At 48.8% G+C, this 20,166-nt stretch overlaps 1 protein-coding gene across 1 annotated transcript in view; it reads left to right on the forward strand.

Annotated features, from left to right (window-relative positions):
- The first annotated feature begins 2,854 nt into the window (after positions 1 to 2,854).
- ANKRD33B (ankyrin repeat domain 33B) overlaps positions 2,855 to 20,166 on the forward strand; it is a 68,768-nt gene continuing 51,456 nt past the window's right edge. The window contains exon 1 of the mRNA XM_004427123.3: positions 2,855 to 3,613. Coding sequence (XP_004427180.1) covers positions 3,260 to 3,613 — 354 coding nt within the window. The 5' untranslated portion in view covers positions 2,855 to 3,259. The remainder of the gene's footprint in view (positions 3,614 to 20,166) is intronic.

The raw sequence follows: 20,166 nt of genomic DNA on the forward strand, positions 1-20,166 counted from the left end.
GTGGGACGCGGCCTCAGCGTGCCTGGAGAAGTGCTGCGTCCCTGCGCGCCCGGGATCCGAACCCTGGGCCGCCAGCAGCAGAGCACGCGCACTTAACCGCTAAGCCAGGGGCCGGCCCAGGTGCATTCAGTTTTTAGTCTTTAAATACACTGCTTGTAATTTCGAAAGATCTTCCTGTTGTAGGTGTTACACTTACAGTTAGGTAGCCTGTTCCAGAAATATAAACTGAACTAGAGAATTTTTTATAATGGTCCAAAGACAAATTATTCAACTAAATCAACAAATTGTGTAATTGCTATATATATATAAAAAACAATTTTTATATATAAATATATATAATAATATATATAAATATATATATTTAAAACAAAAAAATCACAAATTAAAATAGTTAATTGAAACTGAACAGTCTTGGATAAAACACAATTTCTCAAAATGTTATTGATTTAAAAGTTTTCCTGGGCCGGCCCAGTGGCTTACCGGTTAAGTGCGGTGCTCTGCTACTGGCGGCCCTTGTTCGGATCCTGGTCGTGCACCATAGCACCGCTTCTCCGGCCATGCGGAGGCCCCGGGTCCCACATACAGCAACTAGAAGGATGTGCAGCTATGACATACAACTATCTACTGGGGCTTTGGGGGAAAAAAAAAAAAAGAGGAGGATTGGCATGGATGTTAGCTCAGGGCTGATCTTCCTCAAAAAAAATAAAAATAAAAATAAAAAAATAAAAGTTATCCTGAATGTGTTGGCAGTTTTGATGAACTGCTTTCTCCTCCCTATGTAGATTTTGTGCACATAATATATAATCATTGACTTTACTAAAAATACATATGCCTCATTTCTTTCAGCAACGTTGAGAATCTATTGTCTTTGCGGTACCAAGAGGTGCGTTTCTAAAAGAGGAAAATGGTCATTTTGGGTTTGGGGTCTGATCACCCACAAACGGCTGGTTCTTATTTGGAGCAGACGGTTCCAGAAGTTTATCTGTAAAGGGAAAACCATTCAAGTGCTATTTGGACCCAAATTTCTAAGGAAGGAAAGGAGGAAGTGGTGGCCTCTGAAGATAGAGCCTGCGTTCCGTCGTGACTGGGGATGAGGACCGAGGGGCTGCCCGACTCCAGAAAAGGGCGTGCAGGGCTGCGCTCCACCGCTGTCCCGGCCCGCGGGGTTCTTACTCTAACACCACACAGTGCCGCACCTGGCTGGGAGAGGAGGGCAGCAAACCAAACCCTGCTCCCCGGGGCACTTCAACTTGTAAATCCCCTGACTTCCTTTACAGACCTCTGGACACGCTAAAACAACCGTCAGCCTTGAAAGAGGGAAAATCCTGGTGGGAATTTATGTAAATGTGGCCAGACACAGAAGAAAGTAAAAAGCAAACCATGATTTGGGTTATTTTTGGCTTCGGAAAGAAAGCCCCGAGTACAGAAGGAAACCGGCGCGCTAAGTTCCTTTCTAGCTCAGGGCGCGCTCAGGCATGGCCGTGTCTTCACCAGAAATCACCGTTTTCTCGGCCCCCCACCCTCCCGGTCCCTGCGGCTCCCGCGTTCTGAGCCCACCTGGAGTTCGTCGGGGCCGACCGTGATCACCACGGCCGGTCCGGATCAGCGCGGCGTAATACCAGGGGCTCAAGTGGTCTCCTAGATCAAACCTCGCTCCAGTCCCCACCGCTCGCCCGGGATGTTTTTGACCGTGTTCCCCCACTGTGCCCCTCAATTAGCCCGCCCAGGTCTGGGGTCTCAAGCTTGTCCCCCAGTGGCTGCGTCCGCCCGGTTTGGTTCACCTTTGGGCACCGAGGGCCTCCCATGGGCTGGCACCTGGTGGTCACGCTGTCAAGAGCGGTGGAAAGAAAGGAAAAAGGAGGGAGAGCGGACGGGGGGGGGGGTCTCTGTGGACTCTGATTCTGCCCCTGGACCCACAACCTTCCTGCCAAAGATGCAAAACGCCGGACGCAGGCTCCGGGCCCTCACTACGGCGCCTCCACGCACAGCCTATTCCACGAGGATTTGGCCCACTGTGCATCCTCCTTCCCGAGGTCAGGGCTCCTCACGGCAAATCCTCGTTCGAGGAGAGGCCAAGCTCGGGCCAGGGGGGCGCTGTGACTCGGCCGCGGCGGTGGCCTGCGGCCCTGCTCTCTGCATTTGGCAGCCAGCCTCGGAGTCAGCGCCCGGTCGCGGCCTAGGTTAATCCGTCTCGACACCCCAGATCCAGGCACAGTGACATTGGCTAGGAGTGGGAGAGGAGGGAAACACTCACCGCTCTGGCCTGGAGCTGTCCCTTCCCACCCAAACGTTCCCCCCTGGGGCTCCTGGACTCCTCCCCACTGTCGCTCTTTTAGGAGTACCCTGCAAGCCACAGTTGGCCCGGGTTCTGCGTGACCTGGGGACTCTGGGTCCTCCCTTCTGGGCTGGGACTTCCCCGTGGCAGCCGGGAGCTCCCAGTTCAGAGGGGCACAGTCAGCAGCGCAGCGGGTCCCGGGTCCCTTCAGTGGACTCCACTTCCCCTGCATCCTCTTGTCCTCAGTGGCCGGTGCGCCCCGGGGATTCCCCGGTCTGGAAGCCGGGAGTGGGACTGGCCCCGGAGCCCAGACGCCCGGAGCGGAGAAAAAATAGTCTCGGTGCCTCCGCGGCGGAGAAACTCCCCCCGCCCCGGCCGCGAGGCCTGACGCCCTGGGCGGCGGCCAGCCTCGGGGGGTTGGATGTTCCCGACGCGGGAAACGGGCTCAGCCGCGGCGTCCCTCCACCCCCACCTTCGCCCTTATCCCGGGAGCCGGCGGAGGGGAGGGGCGGGGCGGCTGGCAGCAGGCGACACTGGTGTTCCGGTTCTTTAGTTATTGCTTCTGGTCCCGCCGCGAGTGCACTTCTCAGGTCCGGGGCAAAGCAGCCAGAGGCACTGCCCCCACGGTGCCGAGAAGCCCTTGCTTTGCTCTTAACTTTTGCCAGGAACGGGCGAGGGGCGGGGGACCCTGGAGCACGAGCCTCTCCACATGCGGCGGCCCCGCCCGCCTCCGGTCCTGGTCCCCGCCCGCACCCGTCCTCCGCGCTCGGAAAGCCCCCGTGGCTCCTCCCACCCCCGAGGGGCTTTCTCCAGCCTCCAGTGACTTTAGTCTTCTAGCGCACGCTCCTTTCCTCCGGTCTGGAGCGCGCCGAGCGCAGCTTTTCTGGGGCCGCAGGGGACAAGGGACGGTGACCTCCGAGCGCGCCCGGCAATCTCGTTTCTCGGCCTGCGCCCTGGCCCCCGGCCCGCGCCCCGGCCGCCAGCATGGTGTTGCTGGCCGGGCCCGGGCCGGAGGGCGGCGGGGCGCGCTGTGTGTCTCCGCAGCCGCCCTCCCCGCCCCGGGACACGGAGGTCGGGGAGGACCCCGCTGACTACGAGGAGTACGAAGACTTCTCGCGTCTTCCGGACACCCGCAGCATCGCTTCGGATGACTCGTTCTACCCTCCTGGAGGCGAGGAGGAGTACGGCGCCGTGAGCGCGGAAAGCGTCCCGGAGGGCGTCCCGGAGGCGGCGACCCTCCTGCGCGCCGCCTGCGCCAACGACGTGGGGCTGCTGAAGGCGCTGGTGCGGCGGGGGCCGAGCGCTGAGGAGGTGCAGGAGACCGACCGCAACGGCCGGGTAAGCCGGTGTCCCCTCAGGGTCTGGGTCCCCTCCGCCCTCCCTCTCATTCCCCGCGCCACCTGGATCCCGACTCTGTTCGGGTCCCGCGGTGCCTTTGCCGCTGTTAAGAGCGCCTTTTCCCGGCTCTCTGGGCGCGCGGCGGGTGTGGAGCCCTGAGTGGCCTGCCCATGCCCGGGCAAGTTTACCCTGCCCGAGGGCACCGCGCCGCGGGAGACGCCGCTGATCCCGCGTCCTCACCGCATCCCCTTCTTTTCCGCCCTCGGAGTCCTCTTGTCCCTGAAACCCCCCAGGGGCTCGCGCCCGGATCCAGGTTTGGAGCCACTCGCCGGGTCCTTCAACCCGGCCGCCCGCTGACCATTAACCTTCTCGCCTGCAGGGGAAACCCCTCCTGCCCTCCTCGGCCCTCGCGCCGCCACGGCCCTTTCCACGCCCGAACGTGGATGGGCACCCCTGGGCCACCCTGGTTCGGAGTTTCCTCCGGGACCGCCTGCTTACGCGCCCCGCCCCCCACGCCCCGCTGCGCCTCTTGACCCGCGTGGCGACCCGCCAGGTGATCCCCGACTAGGCTGTCTGCATGGTCACCGCCGCGAGCCAATGCCGCCCGCCCCCCACCCGCGAGGCAGGGCCTGGGGAGGGCAGCGGAGGGGCCGGCACCCGCCTGGTGGAGCAGGCTGGCATGGGGATGGGGAGACGCACGGGGTATCCATTAGTCATGTCAAGACTCAAACAGCAAGAAACCTTTAGAAAAGGAAAGAAAAGTTGGCTTGAGAAGGACTGGCTCGCCGAACACAACCCCCGAAGCACTGGGGGGAAACACAGCAGAGTGACCAGGCGGCCAAGTGACGCTTCTTCTGTGCCGGTGGACCAGCGGCAGCGGTCCCACCTGACTGTCGCGTTCCCTGGGTCCCGCGGGCTCTGCCGCCTCAGTCTAGCACAAATTAGGAATGCGCGTGGTTCTGCTCCGGAGCGCACAGCTGATAGGAAATATGTGCATTTACTTGGGGGCAGGCTGGTTTGTCCCTAACTGTGGTCTGCGCTGGGCTTAGGCGTGTGGGAGCCGGGAGCGTCCCTTTCTGCTCCCACACTTGTGCGTCTGACTTGACACGGCGTTTGGACTTGGGGAAGGGTCTGCGGTTGGTGTCATGTGTCAGGCAACGCTGGCCCGGAGGCCCCTAAGGCTGGGAGAGCTGAGGTGGGCCCTGGGGGCAGCGTCGCTCTACCCCTGTCCTCTCCGTGGGTGGGGCCAGCGATCCGGGCCGTTTTGGCGGCTCTACTTTCGCTTTTACTAAGGTGAATTTTCACACACGCCTGTTTATAGGACACCTCGCTTTCCTGAAGCAGGCAACGGCTTTAGAGGAAGCCCCTGAAGGATCGGGAAGAACACGGGTGGGGGGTCTCTCCTGTGCCCTGGGCGGCCCAGCGGTCTCCAGAGGGCTGGGTTGGGCACGGGCAGGGGCCTGGCTCGCCCAGCCCCCACTGGGCTCAGCTTTATGATGTTTTCTTTGGGGGCAAAAAATACAAGTTTGAAAACAGCTGCGTTGGAGCTGACTGAGAACAACGAAAACCATCCCCAGGGGGCTTGGGCCTGGCTGAGTTTCTGGGCCAGTTTTGAAAGCCCCTCCCTCAGCGCAGAGTTAGGGGAGGGCAATGGAACGGGGAGGCAGGCTCCAGCCCCTCAGCGCCTCTCTGTCTCAGTTTCCTCGGCGTCAAATAGGGCTAATGACAGCTTTGCCTCCTGGGGTTGTGAGCGTGAAAGGCCCTAACGCACACAGCCCTCTGACGCGGGCCTCATTTACCATCCTGGTCTCTCTCTCGCCTGCTGTCTCTCTGCTCCGAAGAGTGCGTCCTCCCGCTGTTGCTTTTTTTTTCTCTTCTGCCAGGCAAAGCTGTTTTTCTCTCTGCTTTCCCTCTTAATGACGGAGTCTCTCTTTGTTTCTCTGCTTTGAGTCTCCTCCCCTCTGCTCCGCACCAAATCGTGATGGAAAAATGGTACATGGTGGACGAGCTGCAGGACCCCTGGGCTCTTTTATCCTCTGATGGGAAGGAGCAAGCCCTGTGTCCTGTACTGTGAGCGGGGAAAGGCGGGAGTGCCTCTTCTGCCCAGCGGCTTCTGGATGCTGTTGATCAAACAGCCTCTGCCTTCCCGAAAAACTTCACTTCCTGTGGCAAGTGGAATAGTGAGTCATTGCACGAGTGTATATTGCAGACCTACTGTGTGCGAGGCACTGGTTAGGTGCGTGGGTGACTCGAAGATGAAACAGTCCCTGCCTTTGAGAGTCTTAACCTTTTAGTCCAGAAGAACTCAGAGAGTAAGAGTACTCGGTGCTTAGAGAGTAACAGTACCCAGTGCTTCGAGAGTAAGGGTACCGGTGCTTCCAGCCAGATGCAGGAGATGAGAAGGCACTAAAGAGATGGGGAGCAAGTGTCTTGAATGCGGAAGCTGGGACAATCTGGAAGCTGAATGAGGGGAGACTTTTGGAAGCAGTGGCTGGAGGATGTTCTAGTCAGGCAGATGGAGCCAAGGGGGTGGCAGCAGGGACAGGGTGGTTGGTGGTGGTGACGCGTGGAGAGGGGACAGTGTGGGAGCTGAAGCCGGAGAGGCCAACCTGGGCCGGGTGATGAGAGGCCGGCCCGGAGTAGCTGCCTAAGAAATAGGAAGTTGGGAAACAAACTGGTTTCAGCATGCCAGTGTCCAAACTTGGGGCTGTGGTGTGCGTTCCCTGATGGTCACATGACCCACTCACTGACTGCCTTCCGGTTCCTGTCGTAGTGCATTTTCTCAGGGAGGCCTTTCCTCCTACCTCTAAGCCCACAGCACCTGGAGCTGAGTCAGGGCAATCCAGGTGGCCAGGGCTTGAGAGCCAAAACTGTAAATAGGGTGGTCCTTTGAGAGAGCAAGTGACATTTGAGTAAAGATGGAGAGAAGATATTTGGGGAAGAGCACTCCAGAAAGAGGGAACAGCAAGTGCAAAGGCCCTGAGGCAGGAGCCCTTTGGGCCTGGTCTATAAGCCGATCTTGATTAGTGGCAGTAAAACCTTACAGAGAGCCCGAGAGCTTTCATGGAGTAGAGGGATAACTGCATTAACTACAGAATGAAGTCCTCGAGGGTACCGCCCGCAGCCAGCTTCCTAGAGGAAAAATGGCTCTAACGGCTTTTTCTGGGGTGTGTTTCACGAGCCGCTGATCTCTGGTCAGTTAAGACGGGAGCTCTGCTGAGCTGACAGATGTTTCCTTCGGTTTGAGTAACTAAGGATCGGTTGTGTTTTGTTTAAAAAAACGTGTTCTTTCCTGGCTCCTGAGATTGGGAGAATCTTGGCTGTGGCTCAGCACACAATTTTCTAAAATATTCTAAAATATTTATTACTCTAAAAAGACTGCATAATTTAATATGCAACATGTAAATATTTGTCAAATAATTCTCCAGTAACATTCAAAGTGTTCTCTCCCTGTCTTTTAGATTTATGGTGCTTTTGTTCCCTCTGACTTGGGGACAGTGAAAGCTGCCATCATTCTTTTTCTGAATTCTTCTCCTCCACTTATTATATGCCGAGGTTCACCTTTAGGGCCGTGATGGCTCTGGAGACAGCACTGAGACCAAAGGAAGTGTTTGTGCTGTTGTCATTGTTGCAGAACGGCGGTTTGAAATGTCAGACAGCTCTTGAACCAAATTAGGCCCAATTATGCTAAATTTAAAATATTGCACTCCTTTCTCTATGTAATGTTTCCCATGCGTGTTTAAATTCTAGGGCTTCTCGGCGAAATTTTCCAAAGGCCCCTCCACCCATTTGCTCTGTTGGCTCAGCAAAGCCCACCCCACACACCCAGCATGGGGGTGGGGGGTGTCTCCCTTTACCCTTGTGGGGCTTAAAGGTTTATAGATTTGTAGTGGGAACTGGGACCTTTATCTTGACATATACATGAGAAATTTTTTTTTTTCCTTTTTGTTGGATTTTTGAATGCCACAGAAAGATGTATAAACTTTGGAATCACTTTTCCCTAAAATGAGAGTTGAGTTGTTTGGAATTCACAGCCAGCCCCTCCTCCTTTACCAGGCCTCAGGGTTCAGGACCTGCACTGGGGCTGGTTAGTATAGAGAGTGAATGCTGGCCCCATCGGCACAGGGGGAGCCTGGCTTGCTGTTTGGGGGTGTCTGTTAGTGTGTTAGTTGCAGAGTCTAAAGCATGGGGAGGGGATGAGAAGGGAGAATGAGCAGGTTAGACTGGGAGCTGAGGGGCTGGAGCAGAGAAGTGGGTGAGCTGAAGTGGGCCTGGAAGACCTGGGCTTCCTCTTCCACTGACCAAGGCAGGGCCTGGGGTGCTCTGGGCCCAGCAACAGTAGAGACGCCCATGTGTTTTGTTTTTCTGTTTAAGGACTTAACTTTTTTTTAGAATAGTTTTAGGTTCACAGCAAAATTGAGAGGAAGGTACAGGGATTTCTCAGGTACCTCCTGCCCCACACCTGCCCAGCCTCCCCCATTGTCAACATCCCCCACCAGGGTGGTACATTTGTTATAACTGATGAACCTACAGTGACACGTCATAACCACCCAAAGTCCATAGTTTACATTAGGGTTCATCCTTGGTGTTGTACATTCTGTGGGTTTGGACAGAGGTATAATGACATGTATCCATCATTATCATATATAGAGTATCCCATGTGTTCTTGATATAAGTGTATCAGTTATTTATGGCCACAACAATGCTGCATAACAAATAACTGTGAAACCTCACAGGTGTATACAACAGTAAACATTCTGCTAAAGGTGGCTCAGCTCAGCTGATCTCGGCTGGAATTGCATTCAGCTGGGATCAGCTGCAGATGGCAGGGCCAAGAAAGTCTTGGTTGAGGGGACTGGCCTTTGCCCCTCTGTGTGGTCTCTCATCTTCCAGCAGGCAGGGCTAGGCTTGTTCTCCATGGCGGGGCAGGTTTCCAAGAGAGCAGGCAGAGCAAATAAGGTTCAGTGTCACTTCTGCAGAAGTAAGTTACAAGGCCAAGCCCAGATTTACCCTCTTAAGTGTGAATTTGCTTTTGTTTGTAAAGGATGTTATTCATTTACCCTAAGCATTTATTTGTTTATTTTAAATATGTTTTGATTGATGAAGATTTCAGATAGATACCCAAGTAGACGGTACCAAGAACCTCCACAGCCTTATCATCCAGGGTCAACAAGCATCAGCTCCCAGAGGCCTGTTTTAGTTTTGCTGGAAAGGGTTATATTTAATGTCGCTTTTTGTCTGTGTGGATGAAGGTTTCAGAAATTTAGAAGGACCATCGCCTGGGGATTTGGGAGTTGGAAGGGATTTTAGAGGTTATTGGGCCCCCTCATTGTGTAGTTGAAGAAAGTGGGGCTCAGAGGAGAGGGCATCTAGATGCATCAGGAGAGCTGGGTTCTAGAATGACCCCAAAGCTGCTCCTGATCCTCCTTTAACCACCCTGGGTCTCTCCAAGGGGCTTCTGATCTTTCCACCTTTGCCTCCTGGCTGCACGGGAGAAATGAGCCAGCTAGAAATTTGGTGAGGTGTTTGGGGTGATTTTGAACATCCAATTTCTTTTCCATCCTATACTTGTAAAGGAAGACTAAGGGAGATGTGTTATAAAAATCTAAAACAATAATAGTGTATATGAACTCTTAGAATATCATTTATTTGTCTAACATTCATATCAATATAATATGCAAGCTCTTATTCAAAACTATTTTGAAGGACAACTTCTGGTAGCTATGGCTACAATATAGGAAAAGCTATGGGTATTATTTAACTAATTGCAAGTTACTAAAATTCAAGCCCTCCTGTCAGACCTTTAGGTCAGTAACTCTTTAATGGTTATAGGATTATTCAGATTTTCTCTTTCTTCCTAAGTCCATTATGGTAACCTATTTTTCTAGGAAACTATCCTATTTTTTCTAAGTTTTAAAGGTTAATAGTATGAAGTTTTTATAGAATTCTCTCTCTCTCTCTTTTTTTTTTTTTTGTGAGGAAGATCAGCCCTGAGCTAACATCCATGCTAATCCTCCTCTTTTTGCTGAGGAAGACGGGCTCTGAGCTAACATCTATTGCCAATCCTCCTCCTTTTTTTTCCCCCAAAGCCCCAGTAGATAGTTGTATGTCATAGTTGCACATCCTTCTAGTTGCTGTATGTGGGACGCGGCCTCAGCATGGCCGGATAAGTGGTGCGTCAGGGCGCGCCCGGGATCCAAACCCAGGCCGCCGGTAGCAGAGCACGCGCACCCAACCGCTAAGCCATGGGGCCGACCCTAGAATTCTCTTTTTAATCTCTGCTGTAACTGTATTATATCCTGTTTTTCTATATTTTTGAATTTGTGCTGTTTCTCTTTTGTGACAAATATTGTCAAAAATATCTATTTAATTCTTTTCAGAGAATCAACTTTTGCTGTGGATCTGTTTTTTTCTTCACTATTTCCTCAATTTCTGCTTTTTATTTTAATATTTCCTTCCTTCAGGTTTATTATACCTATAATTTTCTCTCCAAGTATCACGTTTGCTTTTCCTACAAGTTTTGATGTGTAGTATTTTATTATTGTTCTGTTCTAATTTACATCATGATTTCCTCTCTTTGACCTTGAAGTTATTTAGAATTGTGTTTAAAAATTTTAAAAGATATTTTTAAGCTTTATTAAAATACTTTTTTTAACCTAATTAAAAGAATATGGTTTGTATGATACCTCTTTGAAATTTCGTGAGACTGGCTTACAGCCTATTGGGTCAGTAAAATTCTAGACTGTCTATAACCATGTGACATTCCATGATTTCTTCAAATTAAGTCAAAACATATTTTCATATGTAAAACAATATATAATTCTGTTTAATTAAAAGAAATAAGAAGGAAGTAGAGAAGTTATTAAAAAGATGTGAACAATGAAAACATGTTGCATTTGAGACTATTGGGAAGTAATTCTTCAACAGGCTGGTGGAATGTTGGTGTACGTGTGGCTTGTGTGTGTTCTTATGAGGTCAGATTTTAAGATGAAGTAGGATGTTAAGAATCCTTGATGTCATTTGGCGTGTGTGTACGTAAAAGAATTTGGAAGAGACTATTTTTAAATAGTGTTCCTGAATTTGAAGGACAGTTGAAGGTCGATTTTATTTATTTCTACTAAGTCAGAGACACGGAAATTAAGGTAGAGGTGAAATACCGGGTGACAGTTGGCTTGGTGGCAAATTGGCTTGGAAAGGTGGGATTTGAGAGCAATTCCAAAGTAGTGGAAAAACAAATGTGTGCTTCCGAAGGCATATTTATGTCAGCTCTGAATAATTCAGATCCCAAGTAGGCATGTGTTTGGATGGAGAATCAAGCATTTCTCTCTGGCTTCTGTTTCCGAGATTTAAGTGACTCTTGAAGTAGAGACCACACCTGGTAAGAGACATTCCAGCTGAGAGAGGCATAGGCAGGAGGTATGGGGTGAGGCCTGATGAAGAGGCAGGAGCCCTGCTCATGGGAGGTCCCAGGGAAGGGTGTTAATTAAATTTATAGTAGCACATTTTCAGAGACAAGGCAAGGCACATGAAGTTGGTTTAAAAATAAAGGAAGACTGGGGAACTAGGCTAAGTGAAAGAAGTCTATCACAAGATTATATGATGTATGATTCCATTGATGTAACATTCTTGAAATAATGCAGTTGTAGTGATGGAGAACAAATTAGAAGTTTCTGGGGTTAGGGCTTTGGGGAGAGGAGACGTCGGTGCTCTTCTACCTGGGTAGCAAGAGGGCGCCTTGTGGTCATGGCACAGCCCAGCATCTAGACATGGTGGTGGTTTCAGGGAGCTACACATGGGTTAAAATTGCATAGAACTGCACGCATGCGCCACCCCCCCCCAGACACACACACACACACATATGGGTGCTTGTATAACTGGTGACATCTGAATAAGCTCTGTGAATTGAGGCAATGTCAATTTCTTGGTGTTGCTCTTGTACCGTAATTATGCAAGAAAGATGTTGACACTGGGGAGGAAGGCAGAAAGGAACAACTTCCTGTGGGTCTATCACATTTCAAAGGCAAAAGTTTAATTAAAATGAAGGAAGGCAACCCTTAAAAGTGGTTAAGATGGTAAATTTTATGTTATGCATATTTTACTGCAATAAAAATAATTGGGAAAAAAAACAAAGGAAGGCATGCATTATCTTTTATCTGTAGCCTTACCACTATGAATAGTTCAAATTTTGGAAATTAAAGCAGGATCAGACAAGCTAATATGCGGGAATGGGACAAATTGGGAATCGTGTGTTTGAACCATTGCTACTAGAGTGTGTCCGTGGACAGGCAGCACCTGGGAGCTTTTCCAGTTGCAGGATCCCAGGCCCCTCCTTAGACCTTCTCGACCAGATTCTGCCCTTTAGGTAAGTCTTGAGGTGATTGGCATGTACACTTGTTTGAAGAGCTCTAGATCTTTTCTTAGAGTAGAAAACAAATTTGATGGCCAAAGATGGCAGGCTTAGGTTGGTTACATGATCCTGGACAAGTCACATGATCTTTTGATCCTCAGTTTCCTCTAGATCCTCATCTAGAAAATGAGGACGCTTATGATGAAGCATAGATGTTCTAAGCAGAATAAATTAGTAACATATATACAGCGAATGCCACATCACAGATACTCAGTAAAAGGAACTATTGTTTCTATGGGTGAATTAATCTCAAGATGGTTTTCCAGTACCGCTGTTCGAATTTTAGCCAAGAGTAAAGGTGGAAGCAAATGTTTAACCGAAGAGGAATAGTCAAGAAAATGGCACGTCTGCTTGGTGAGGATCCTTCTGTAACCATAAACATTTGTTAAGAGGATAGATCTCATATTAAGCATTCATACTACAATGAAAGTGGCACTTGGTGCCATGGGTGCAAATGAAGCCAGGTGGGGGGAGATGAGGAGGGAGCAGAGAGGGTGCTGGGGCCCCCTCTTGGGGGCACCTTTGATTATCAGTGGTTGGAGGCCGACATGCTGCCTCAGGAAATGGAATGGAAGCATCTGAGGCTTGGAGGGGAATGAGAAAGGTCCAGATATGTGAACGACAAGGAAGGAGAGCATTTCAAGGAGGGGAAGGATGGCCATTATGCCAGGATTCATCACAAGCCTTTTTCCTTTTCTTCAACATTTTCCGTGACTACAAGTTAGTGCAAAGAGCCCTGGAGTCGCAGCCCTGGTCCATCCTGGGGCCTTCGGGTCCTGACTCTGAGGCGATGTTCTGCTGTAAACAAGCAGCTGTGGTGGGTTCCCCAAATTTCCTTCCTTTTCTACTTCTTGGCATCGTCAAGCTAGGCATCCAAGGTGCCTGGCCCTCCGCACTCAGATCAGAAGGGCCAGTTTCCTATTGCTTCCTTCTAGACCTTCCAGCTTTTGTATTTGAAACATGAGGGGCAACAGTCGTGTGCTAAAAATAGCTGCGGTGACACAGCTCCCGGGTTGGTTTTGCGGGCACTGTGAATTTTTCTGTGGTGTTGGATGATGGGGGTTTCTAGGAAATGAATTCCGTTTACAGCGATGCCCGGCTATGGTTGGACTCAGGAGACTGTGCAGCCAGGTTGCTGCACCGTAGAGTCCTTTTGTTACTGGGAGACGTCTCTCTTTGCTGATTGTTACCCTTCAAAAGAGCCACACCTTCGGGGGACCTGTTTCACCTGCAGTAAAAGGGACATAAGAGGCACCGTGGAGCAGGGGAAGGAGCGATTCTGGTGCATCTTGTCACTTGCACATCCTCCTCTGTTGAAGGGCGGGCTGGAGCAGGCCACCACTGAGGTCCCCAGGCTCATCCTCCATGCGCTGTGATGGGTGGGGAGGCCGCTTTCAGCAGGTGAGTATCGGCCCCTCGGCCTGATTAACTCACTCTCGTCTGCTCAGGACTTTCCTGTTTTGGCCCCAAAGTCCCACAAACTGGGAAACCCCTCTGACCCCGCAAACTGGAAGAAGGCCACTCCTGGGTTGGGGCCACACAGAGAGTGTCACCTTAGAGGAACTGCTGACCACAGAAGTTCTCCTTTAGCAGTATCTGGAAACTCTCCTTTGGAGGAAAGCTGTTGTGTTAAATTATATAATCTGGGGGATTATCTACTGAGGGAAGCCTTTGCCTAAACTTTTGCTTAGACTAGGTTCTTTTATCACACGGGAGAGCTGTCACCCAGGTGGGACACAGGACAGATGTGTCTTCTTGAGGGGCTTTTGGGAGACAGGAGAGCCCTTGATCAGGGAGGGCCCATGGGGGGAAGGCCTGGAGTGGAGGGTTAAGTCTTCACTGCCATACATTAAAAGTAGAGTAAATACATTTCTCTAAAAATTCCAGTTACTTAAAATGCACCAGGGAATCTGTGGTGAATTTGTTTTTAATAGAAATAATCATTTAAAAATTTTCTTTGGTGTAAACAAATCCAAATCCATTGGGTATGTTTAGAATGAGACACAAGTGTATTGAGTTAATTTAAAAAAAAATCAAAATCTTATCTCGGGCCGGCCCCGTGGCTTAGCGGTTAAGTGCGTGTGCTCCGCTACTGGCGGCCCAGGTTCGGATCCCGGGCGCGCACCAACGCACCGCTTCTCCGGCCATGCTGAGGCCGCCTCCCACATACAGCAACTAGAAGGATGTGCAACTATGACATACAACTATCTACTGGGGCTTTGGGGGGGGCGGGAAAGGAGGAGGATTGGCAATAGATGTTAGCTCAGAGCCGCTCTTCCTCAGCAAAAAGAGGAGGATTAGCATGGATGTTAACTCAGGGCTGATCTTCCTCACAAATAAATAAATAAATAAATAAATAAAACTGTTTTAAAAAAATATCTCATTTGTTTAAGGCAGTGACTTACAATGATTCTACTAATAATTTCATTGGGTTCAGAGATACTTATACTATTAACTTATTAAAAAAAAATTTGTGATGTAAATTCAGTGGAGAGACCTTTGAAAATAATTGCATTTGTTTGTTTGCATCTGGCAGGTTCCATCTACCAGTTTGCAAATGGCTTGATTTCTTCTTCTTTTTTTTTTTTTATGTGAGGAAGGTCAGCCCTGAGCTAACATCCATGCTAATCCTCCTCTTTTTGCTGAGGAAGGCTGGCTCTGAGCTAACATCTATTGCCAATCCTCCTTGTTTTTTTTCCCCCCAAAGCCCCAGGAGATAGTTGTATGTCATAGCTGCACATCCTTCTAGTTGCTGTATGTGGGACGCAGCCTCAGCATGGCCGGAGAAGCGGTGCGTCGGTGCGCACCCGGGATCCGAACTTGGGCCGCCAGCAGCGGAGCGCGTGCACTTAATCGCTAAGCCACGGGCCGGCCCTTGATTTCAACATAAGAATTTGAGGATATACACGGAGGCTATGTTTCCTTATGAATAACATGGGTACTTTAGAAAAAAGTCTCTCTACAAAGGAAAAAGGATTTTTTTTTTTTAAAGGAATGGATATCCCTGAATGTTTGCTATTAAAACATGTCCTAGTCCGTTCGGGCTGCTTTCACAGAATACCACAGACTGGTGGCTTATAAACAACAGACATTTGTTTCTCATAGATCTGGAGGCTGAGAAGTCCAAGATCAAGGCGCTGACAGATTTGGTGTCTGGTGAGGACACATCCTGGATCATAGACAGCAGTCTTTTTGCTGTGTCCTCACGTGATGGAAGGAGTGAGGGAGCCCTCTGGCGCCCCTTTTATCAGGGCACTAAGCCTGTTCCTGCAGGCTCCACCCTCATGACCTAGTCACCTCCCAAAGCCCCACCTCCTGATACCATCACACTGGGAGTCACGATGTCAGCATATGAATTTTTGGGGAACACATTCATTCTATAGCAAAACACAGTGTCAAATACTGAAGGAATAATAAAAAAATATCTTTCCATGTAGGAGAGGTATGTATTTTTCCAATATTTGAGTAGAAGTACATGTGCATGACTTTCAACTCAAAAAATCCGAGGGTCTCTACCTGGAAAATTGGATGAGTTTACCCATAGATGATCTCCATCTCTAAAAATATAGAATTCTACTATTCTCTGATTTAAAAAAAAATGTTTAAATGAGTAAAATTAAATAGTCATAGGATGCCCAGGAATAGAAGAAAAATTTTAAAAAGAAAGCTAATTTAAGCCTTTAAAGTTCTAAGTGAGGGGAAATCCCCAATATGTAAAATAAAAGAAAGTAATTTGAAAGGGAAAGTGAAGAAAAATGAATGTTTGAAATACGGCTATATTGATGTATAATTCGTATACCATACAATTCACCCATTTAAAGTGAATTAAAAATCACACAACGGTTTTTAGTATATTCACAGATATGTGCAACCATCAGCACAATCAATTTCAGAACATTTTCATCACCTCAGAAAGAAACCTTGTAACTTTCAGCATCACCCCTCTATCCCCCAATACCCTCCAGCCCTCAGCAACCACTAATCTACTTTCTGTAACTATTTACGTTGTGTATAAAAGGATTTTGATGAAAGGAGAACTAGATCCTTGTAACTTTATGTCGACATACCTTGACAATTTACGCAATAAAAGAACACAACATTCCCTTCACCACAGGAAGTGCCCGCCACGTGTGAGACAATGTGACAAATGTCGGCTCTACCTGTGAGTCTCTTACCATAAATTTCCTGTAAATGACAAAGAATTAAGTATTTACAAAGTATGCCAAGCCCCTAGCTTGACCCATTTCACACTGAGCACTGGGCTGAGCTGTCCTCTTTTTCATCTCTGCTTGGTCTTGCTGACCTGGCGGCCCCTGTCCCGCAGCATCAGTGTCCGCTGGGAACTCATCCCGGACCTCTTGAATTGGAAACTCTGGTGGGGGGTCAGCACCCTGTTCAACAAACCCTCCAGGGGATTCTGAGGCTCATTTTTCTTTTTAAATTGGGCCCTCGTATTTCTTCTTGTTCCCACCTTAGCTGTCTCTGGGGGTGCTACCTTAGAGAAACAGGTGTGGGGTAGACCGCAAGACTCGGGTCTGCTTCCATTTGGGCGAGGGCAGCTGCCAGGTGTGGCAGAGGCGCCCATGGCCTTGGAGTCAGACTGTGAGATGCACCCATCAATGCTCCCCTCATCCCTACATCTTTGCTGACGGCTTCTCCATGCCAGGCCCCCTGCGGGAGACAAGAGGCCCGGAGAAGTACAAGCCCTGGGCTCTGTCCTCAAGGAACCGACAGATGGCAACACAGTCCGTTGGGCTTTGAGACGTCTTCCTATAACAAATGCTGTACTTCCTCTCTGGTCTCCCCCCTGTATCTTGCCACTTTCCAGTCGGTTCTGCTACCGTTTCTGGGTTTATTTTCTTATGTGTGGCTTTTATTACAACAGCACCATCTCCGGAAGCTCTTCCTGCAAGGCCCCCTCCAGCAGTGCTCGAAATGCCTGATTTTCCACAGCATCCTTTGTGTCACAGAAGCTGGGTGACTTGCTGTCCCCCTAGCCATGCACTGTGCCACCCCCATGCCATGGCAGATCCTTACTCTCCCTGGAACACACAGCCTTCTCTCTCTACTCCAAGGCAGTCTCAGCGTCGCCTTCCCCATGAACTTCGCCCAGGCCCCCTCACTGCATGGCTTCTCTCTGACTTTGGACTCTCATCACAATTTGCAACTCGTTTATGAAACCCCTTTCTCACTGCTTTGTTTTATGATGCTTGGTCAGTATTTTCTCTCTAAGTTTGCTAAGCTCCATGAGGGAAGGTCCTCAGCATCATTCAGTTTATGTCCTCCAGTCTAGCAGACTTGCACATAGTAGGTGGTTTGTACCTGCTTGTTCAATAAAATTGGGGTGCTGTGTCTGGCTGCCAGTTACATATCCTTGGTTTTGAAAATACTTAAAAATGCAATTTCAGGTCTTACGTTTAAGTCTTTAATCCAGTTTGACGTTGATTTTTGTGGGTGGTATAAGATAAGGATCCAATTTCGTTCTTTTGCATGTGGATATCTGGTTTTCCCAATACCATTAATTGAAGAGACTATCCTTTCTCCACTGTGCATTCTTGGTGCCCTTGTCGAAAATCAGTTGACCTTACATGCTTGGACTTCTTTCTGGGCTCTATTCTGTTCCATTGATCTTTTTTTGTGCCAGTACTATTCTGCTTTGATTACTGTAGCTTGTAATATAATTTGAAATCAGGAAGTATGATGCCTCTGGCTTTGTTCTTTCTCAAGATTGCTTTGGCTATTCAGGGTCTTTTGGGTTCTATACAAATTGTAGAATTGTTTTTTTCTATTTTTGTGAAAAATGCCATTGGAATTTTGATGGAGATTGCACTGAATCTGTAGATTGCTTTGGGTAGCATGGACATTTTAACAATATTCTTCCAATCCACGAACACAGTATATCTTTCCATTTATTTGTATTTTCTCCAATTTCTTTCATCAATGTTTTATACTTTTCAGTGTACAGATCTTTCACCTCCTTGGTTAAATTTGTTTCTAAGTATTTTATTACTTCTGATGCTATCATAAATGGGATTGTTTTCTTGATTTCCTTTTCAGATACATCTTGATTGGTGCGAAGAAATATAACTGAGTTTTGCATGTTGATTTTGTATCTTGCATGTTTACTGAAAACGTTTATTAGTTCTAACAGTTTTTGATGGAGTCTTGAGGGTTGTTTTCTCTATATAGGATCATCTCATCTGCAAACAGAGGTAATTTTGCTTCTTCCTTTCTGATTTGGATGCCTTTGTGTGTGTGTGTGTGTGTGTGTGTGTGAAGAAGACTGGCCCTGAACTAACATCTGTGCCCATCTTCCTCTATTCTGTATATGGGACGCCACCACAGCATAGCTTGATGAGTGGTGTGTAGGTCCGCGCCTGGGATCTGAACCTGCGAATCCCCAGCTGTTGAAGCAGAGCGTGTGAACTTAACCACAACGCCACTGGGCTGGCCCTATGGATACCTTTTATTTCTTTTTCTTGTCTGATTGCTCTGGCTAGGACTTGCAGTCCTATGTTGAATAGAAGCGGTGAGAGTGGGCATCCTTGTCTTGTACCAGATCTTAAAAGAAAAGCTTTCAGTTTTTCCCCATTGATGGTGATGTTGGCTGTGGGCTTTTTTCATAAATGGCCTTTATTGTGTTGAGGCTTCTCAACCTTGGCATTACTGATGTTTGGGGCCAGACAATTCTTTGTTGTGGGGATCTGTCCTGTGCGTTGTAGGATGTTGAGCAGCATCCCTGGCCTTTACCTGCCAGGCGCCAGTAGCCCCTCTCCCCCCAAGTTGTGACAACACAAATGTCTCCAGCCATTGACAATGTCCCCTCGGGGGGGCAGAATCACTCCCTGGTTGGCAATCACTGAAATAGAGAATAAGGGGAGCAACATTGTTTGAGTTGTGAACTTTTCACATGGAGAAATTCCTGAGGTCGTGGGAGGATCTGTAGTATTTGGCATGCCTGGTTGCTCCTTTCTGCGTCTTCCTCACCAAAAGTTTTGTCAGGTGTTTTTTACGTTAAAGAATTTACATAACTTTGGGGCCAGCCTGGTGGCGCAAGTGGTTAAGTGCGCGCGCTCTGCTGCGGCAGCCCGGGGTTCGCTGGTTCGGATCCCGGGTGTGCATCGACGCACTGCTAGTCAGGCCATGCTGTGTTGGTGTCCCATATAAAGTGGAGGAAGATGGGCATGGATGTTAGCCCAGGGCCAGTCTTCCTCAGCAAAAAGAGGAGGATTGGCAGATGTTAGCTCAGGGCCAATCTTCCTCACGAAAAAAAAAAAAGAATTTACATGACTTAGTAGAAAGATTGTATTTATCAGCTCCTCTGAGATTCTCCTAGTCCATAAAATCAGAAATCCCTACAATTAGAGTCCCAGCACTGCAAACACTTCCCAGTTTCTCAGCTGGAGTATTTGTTGTTGCTAGAATCTTAACATTTGACTCACAATAGGACAAGTTGTGCTTTTAAAAATGTAATACGAGGAGATTCGTCCCAAGAGGCATGAACAAGAGGCATGACGCATCCACTCCGCGTTTCACAGAGATGCCTTCATCCAGTGCCGGGAGGCGCATGCTCCCGGGAAATTTACCTGATAATGAAGCTAATGAAGAGCCAGTGATGACCCATATCATGCTCAGCAAGACTTCGTGATGCGCATTCTTCCAAGAAAACTGTGCATTCGGTTTTGATTTCATAAGGGATTTCTGTCAACTAATAACACTTCCAGCAAACGCTGCTGCAAGTCTTCCTTTAAAAAGAAATACCACAAAAAAGAATGTGCATAAGTATGCTTCTGGATTTTTGAAGTTGCCTTCTTTTCGGTTTAATGCATTCATTTATTCAGCAAATATTTATTGCATGAATGAACCCTGCTCCAGGCACTCTTCTAAGAAACAAAGACGGAAATTCCTACTCCCATGGAGCTCCTGTGCTTTGGGGGGAGAGAAACAATAAACAAGGTGATTAAGTGAAAGGTATAAAATCCTTGGCATATGAAGGAGTGCTGGGTGCTGAGGAGACAAGCAGGGCCTGGGTTGTGCAGGGCTGGGCTGATGCTGAAATTGTCCCTCCTCGTTGAGGCAAGAGCCTTTGAGTAGGGACTCAAAGGAAGTGAAAGTCTCGCTGTGGGGTTGTCTAGGGGAAGAGCAG

This window comes from Ceratotherium simum, chromosome 18 (assembly GCF_057802395.1).
Source record: "Ceratotherium simum simum isolate JZ-2026a chromosome 18, ASM5780239v1, whole genome shotgun sequence".
Taxonomy (NCBI): domain Eukaryota; kingdom Metazoa; phylum Chordata; class Mammalia; order Perissodactyla; family Rhinocerotidae; genus Ceratotherium; species Ceratotherium simum.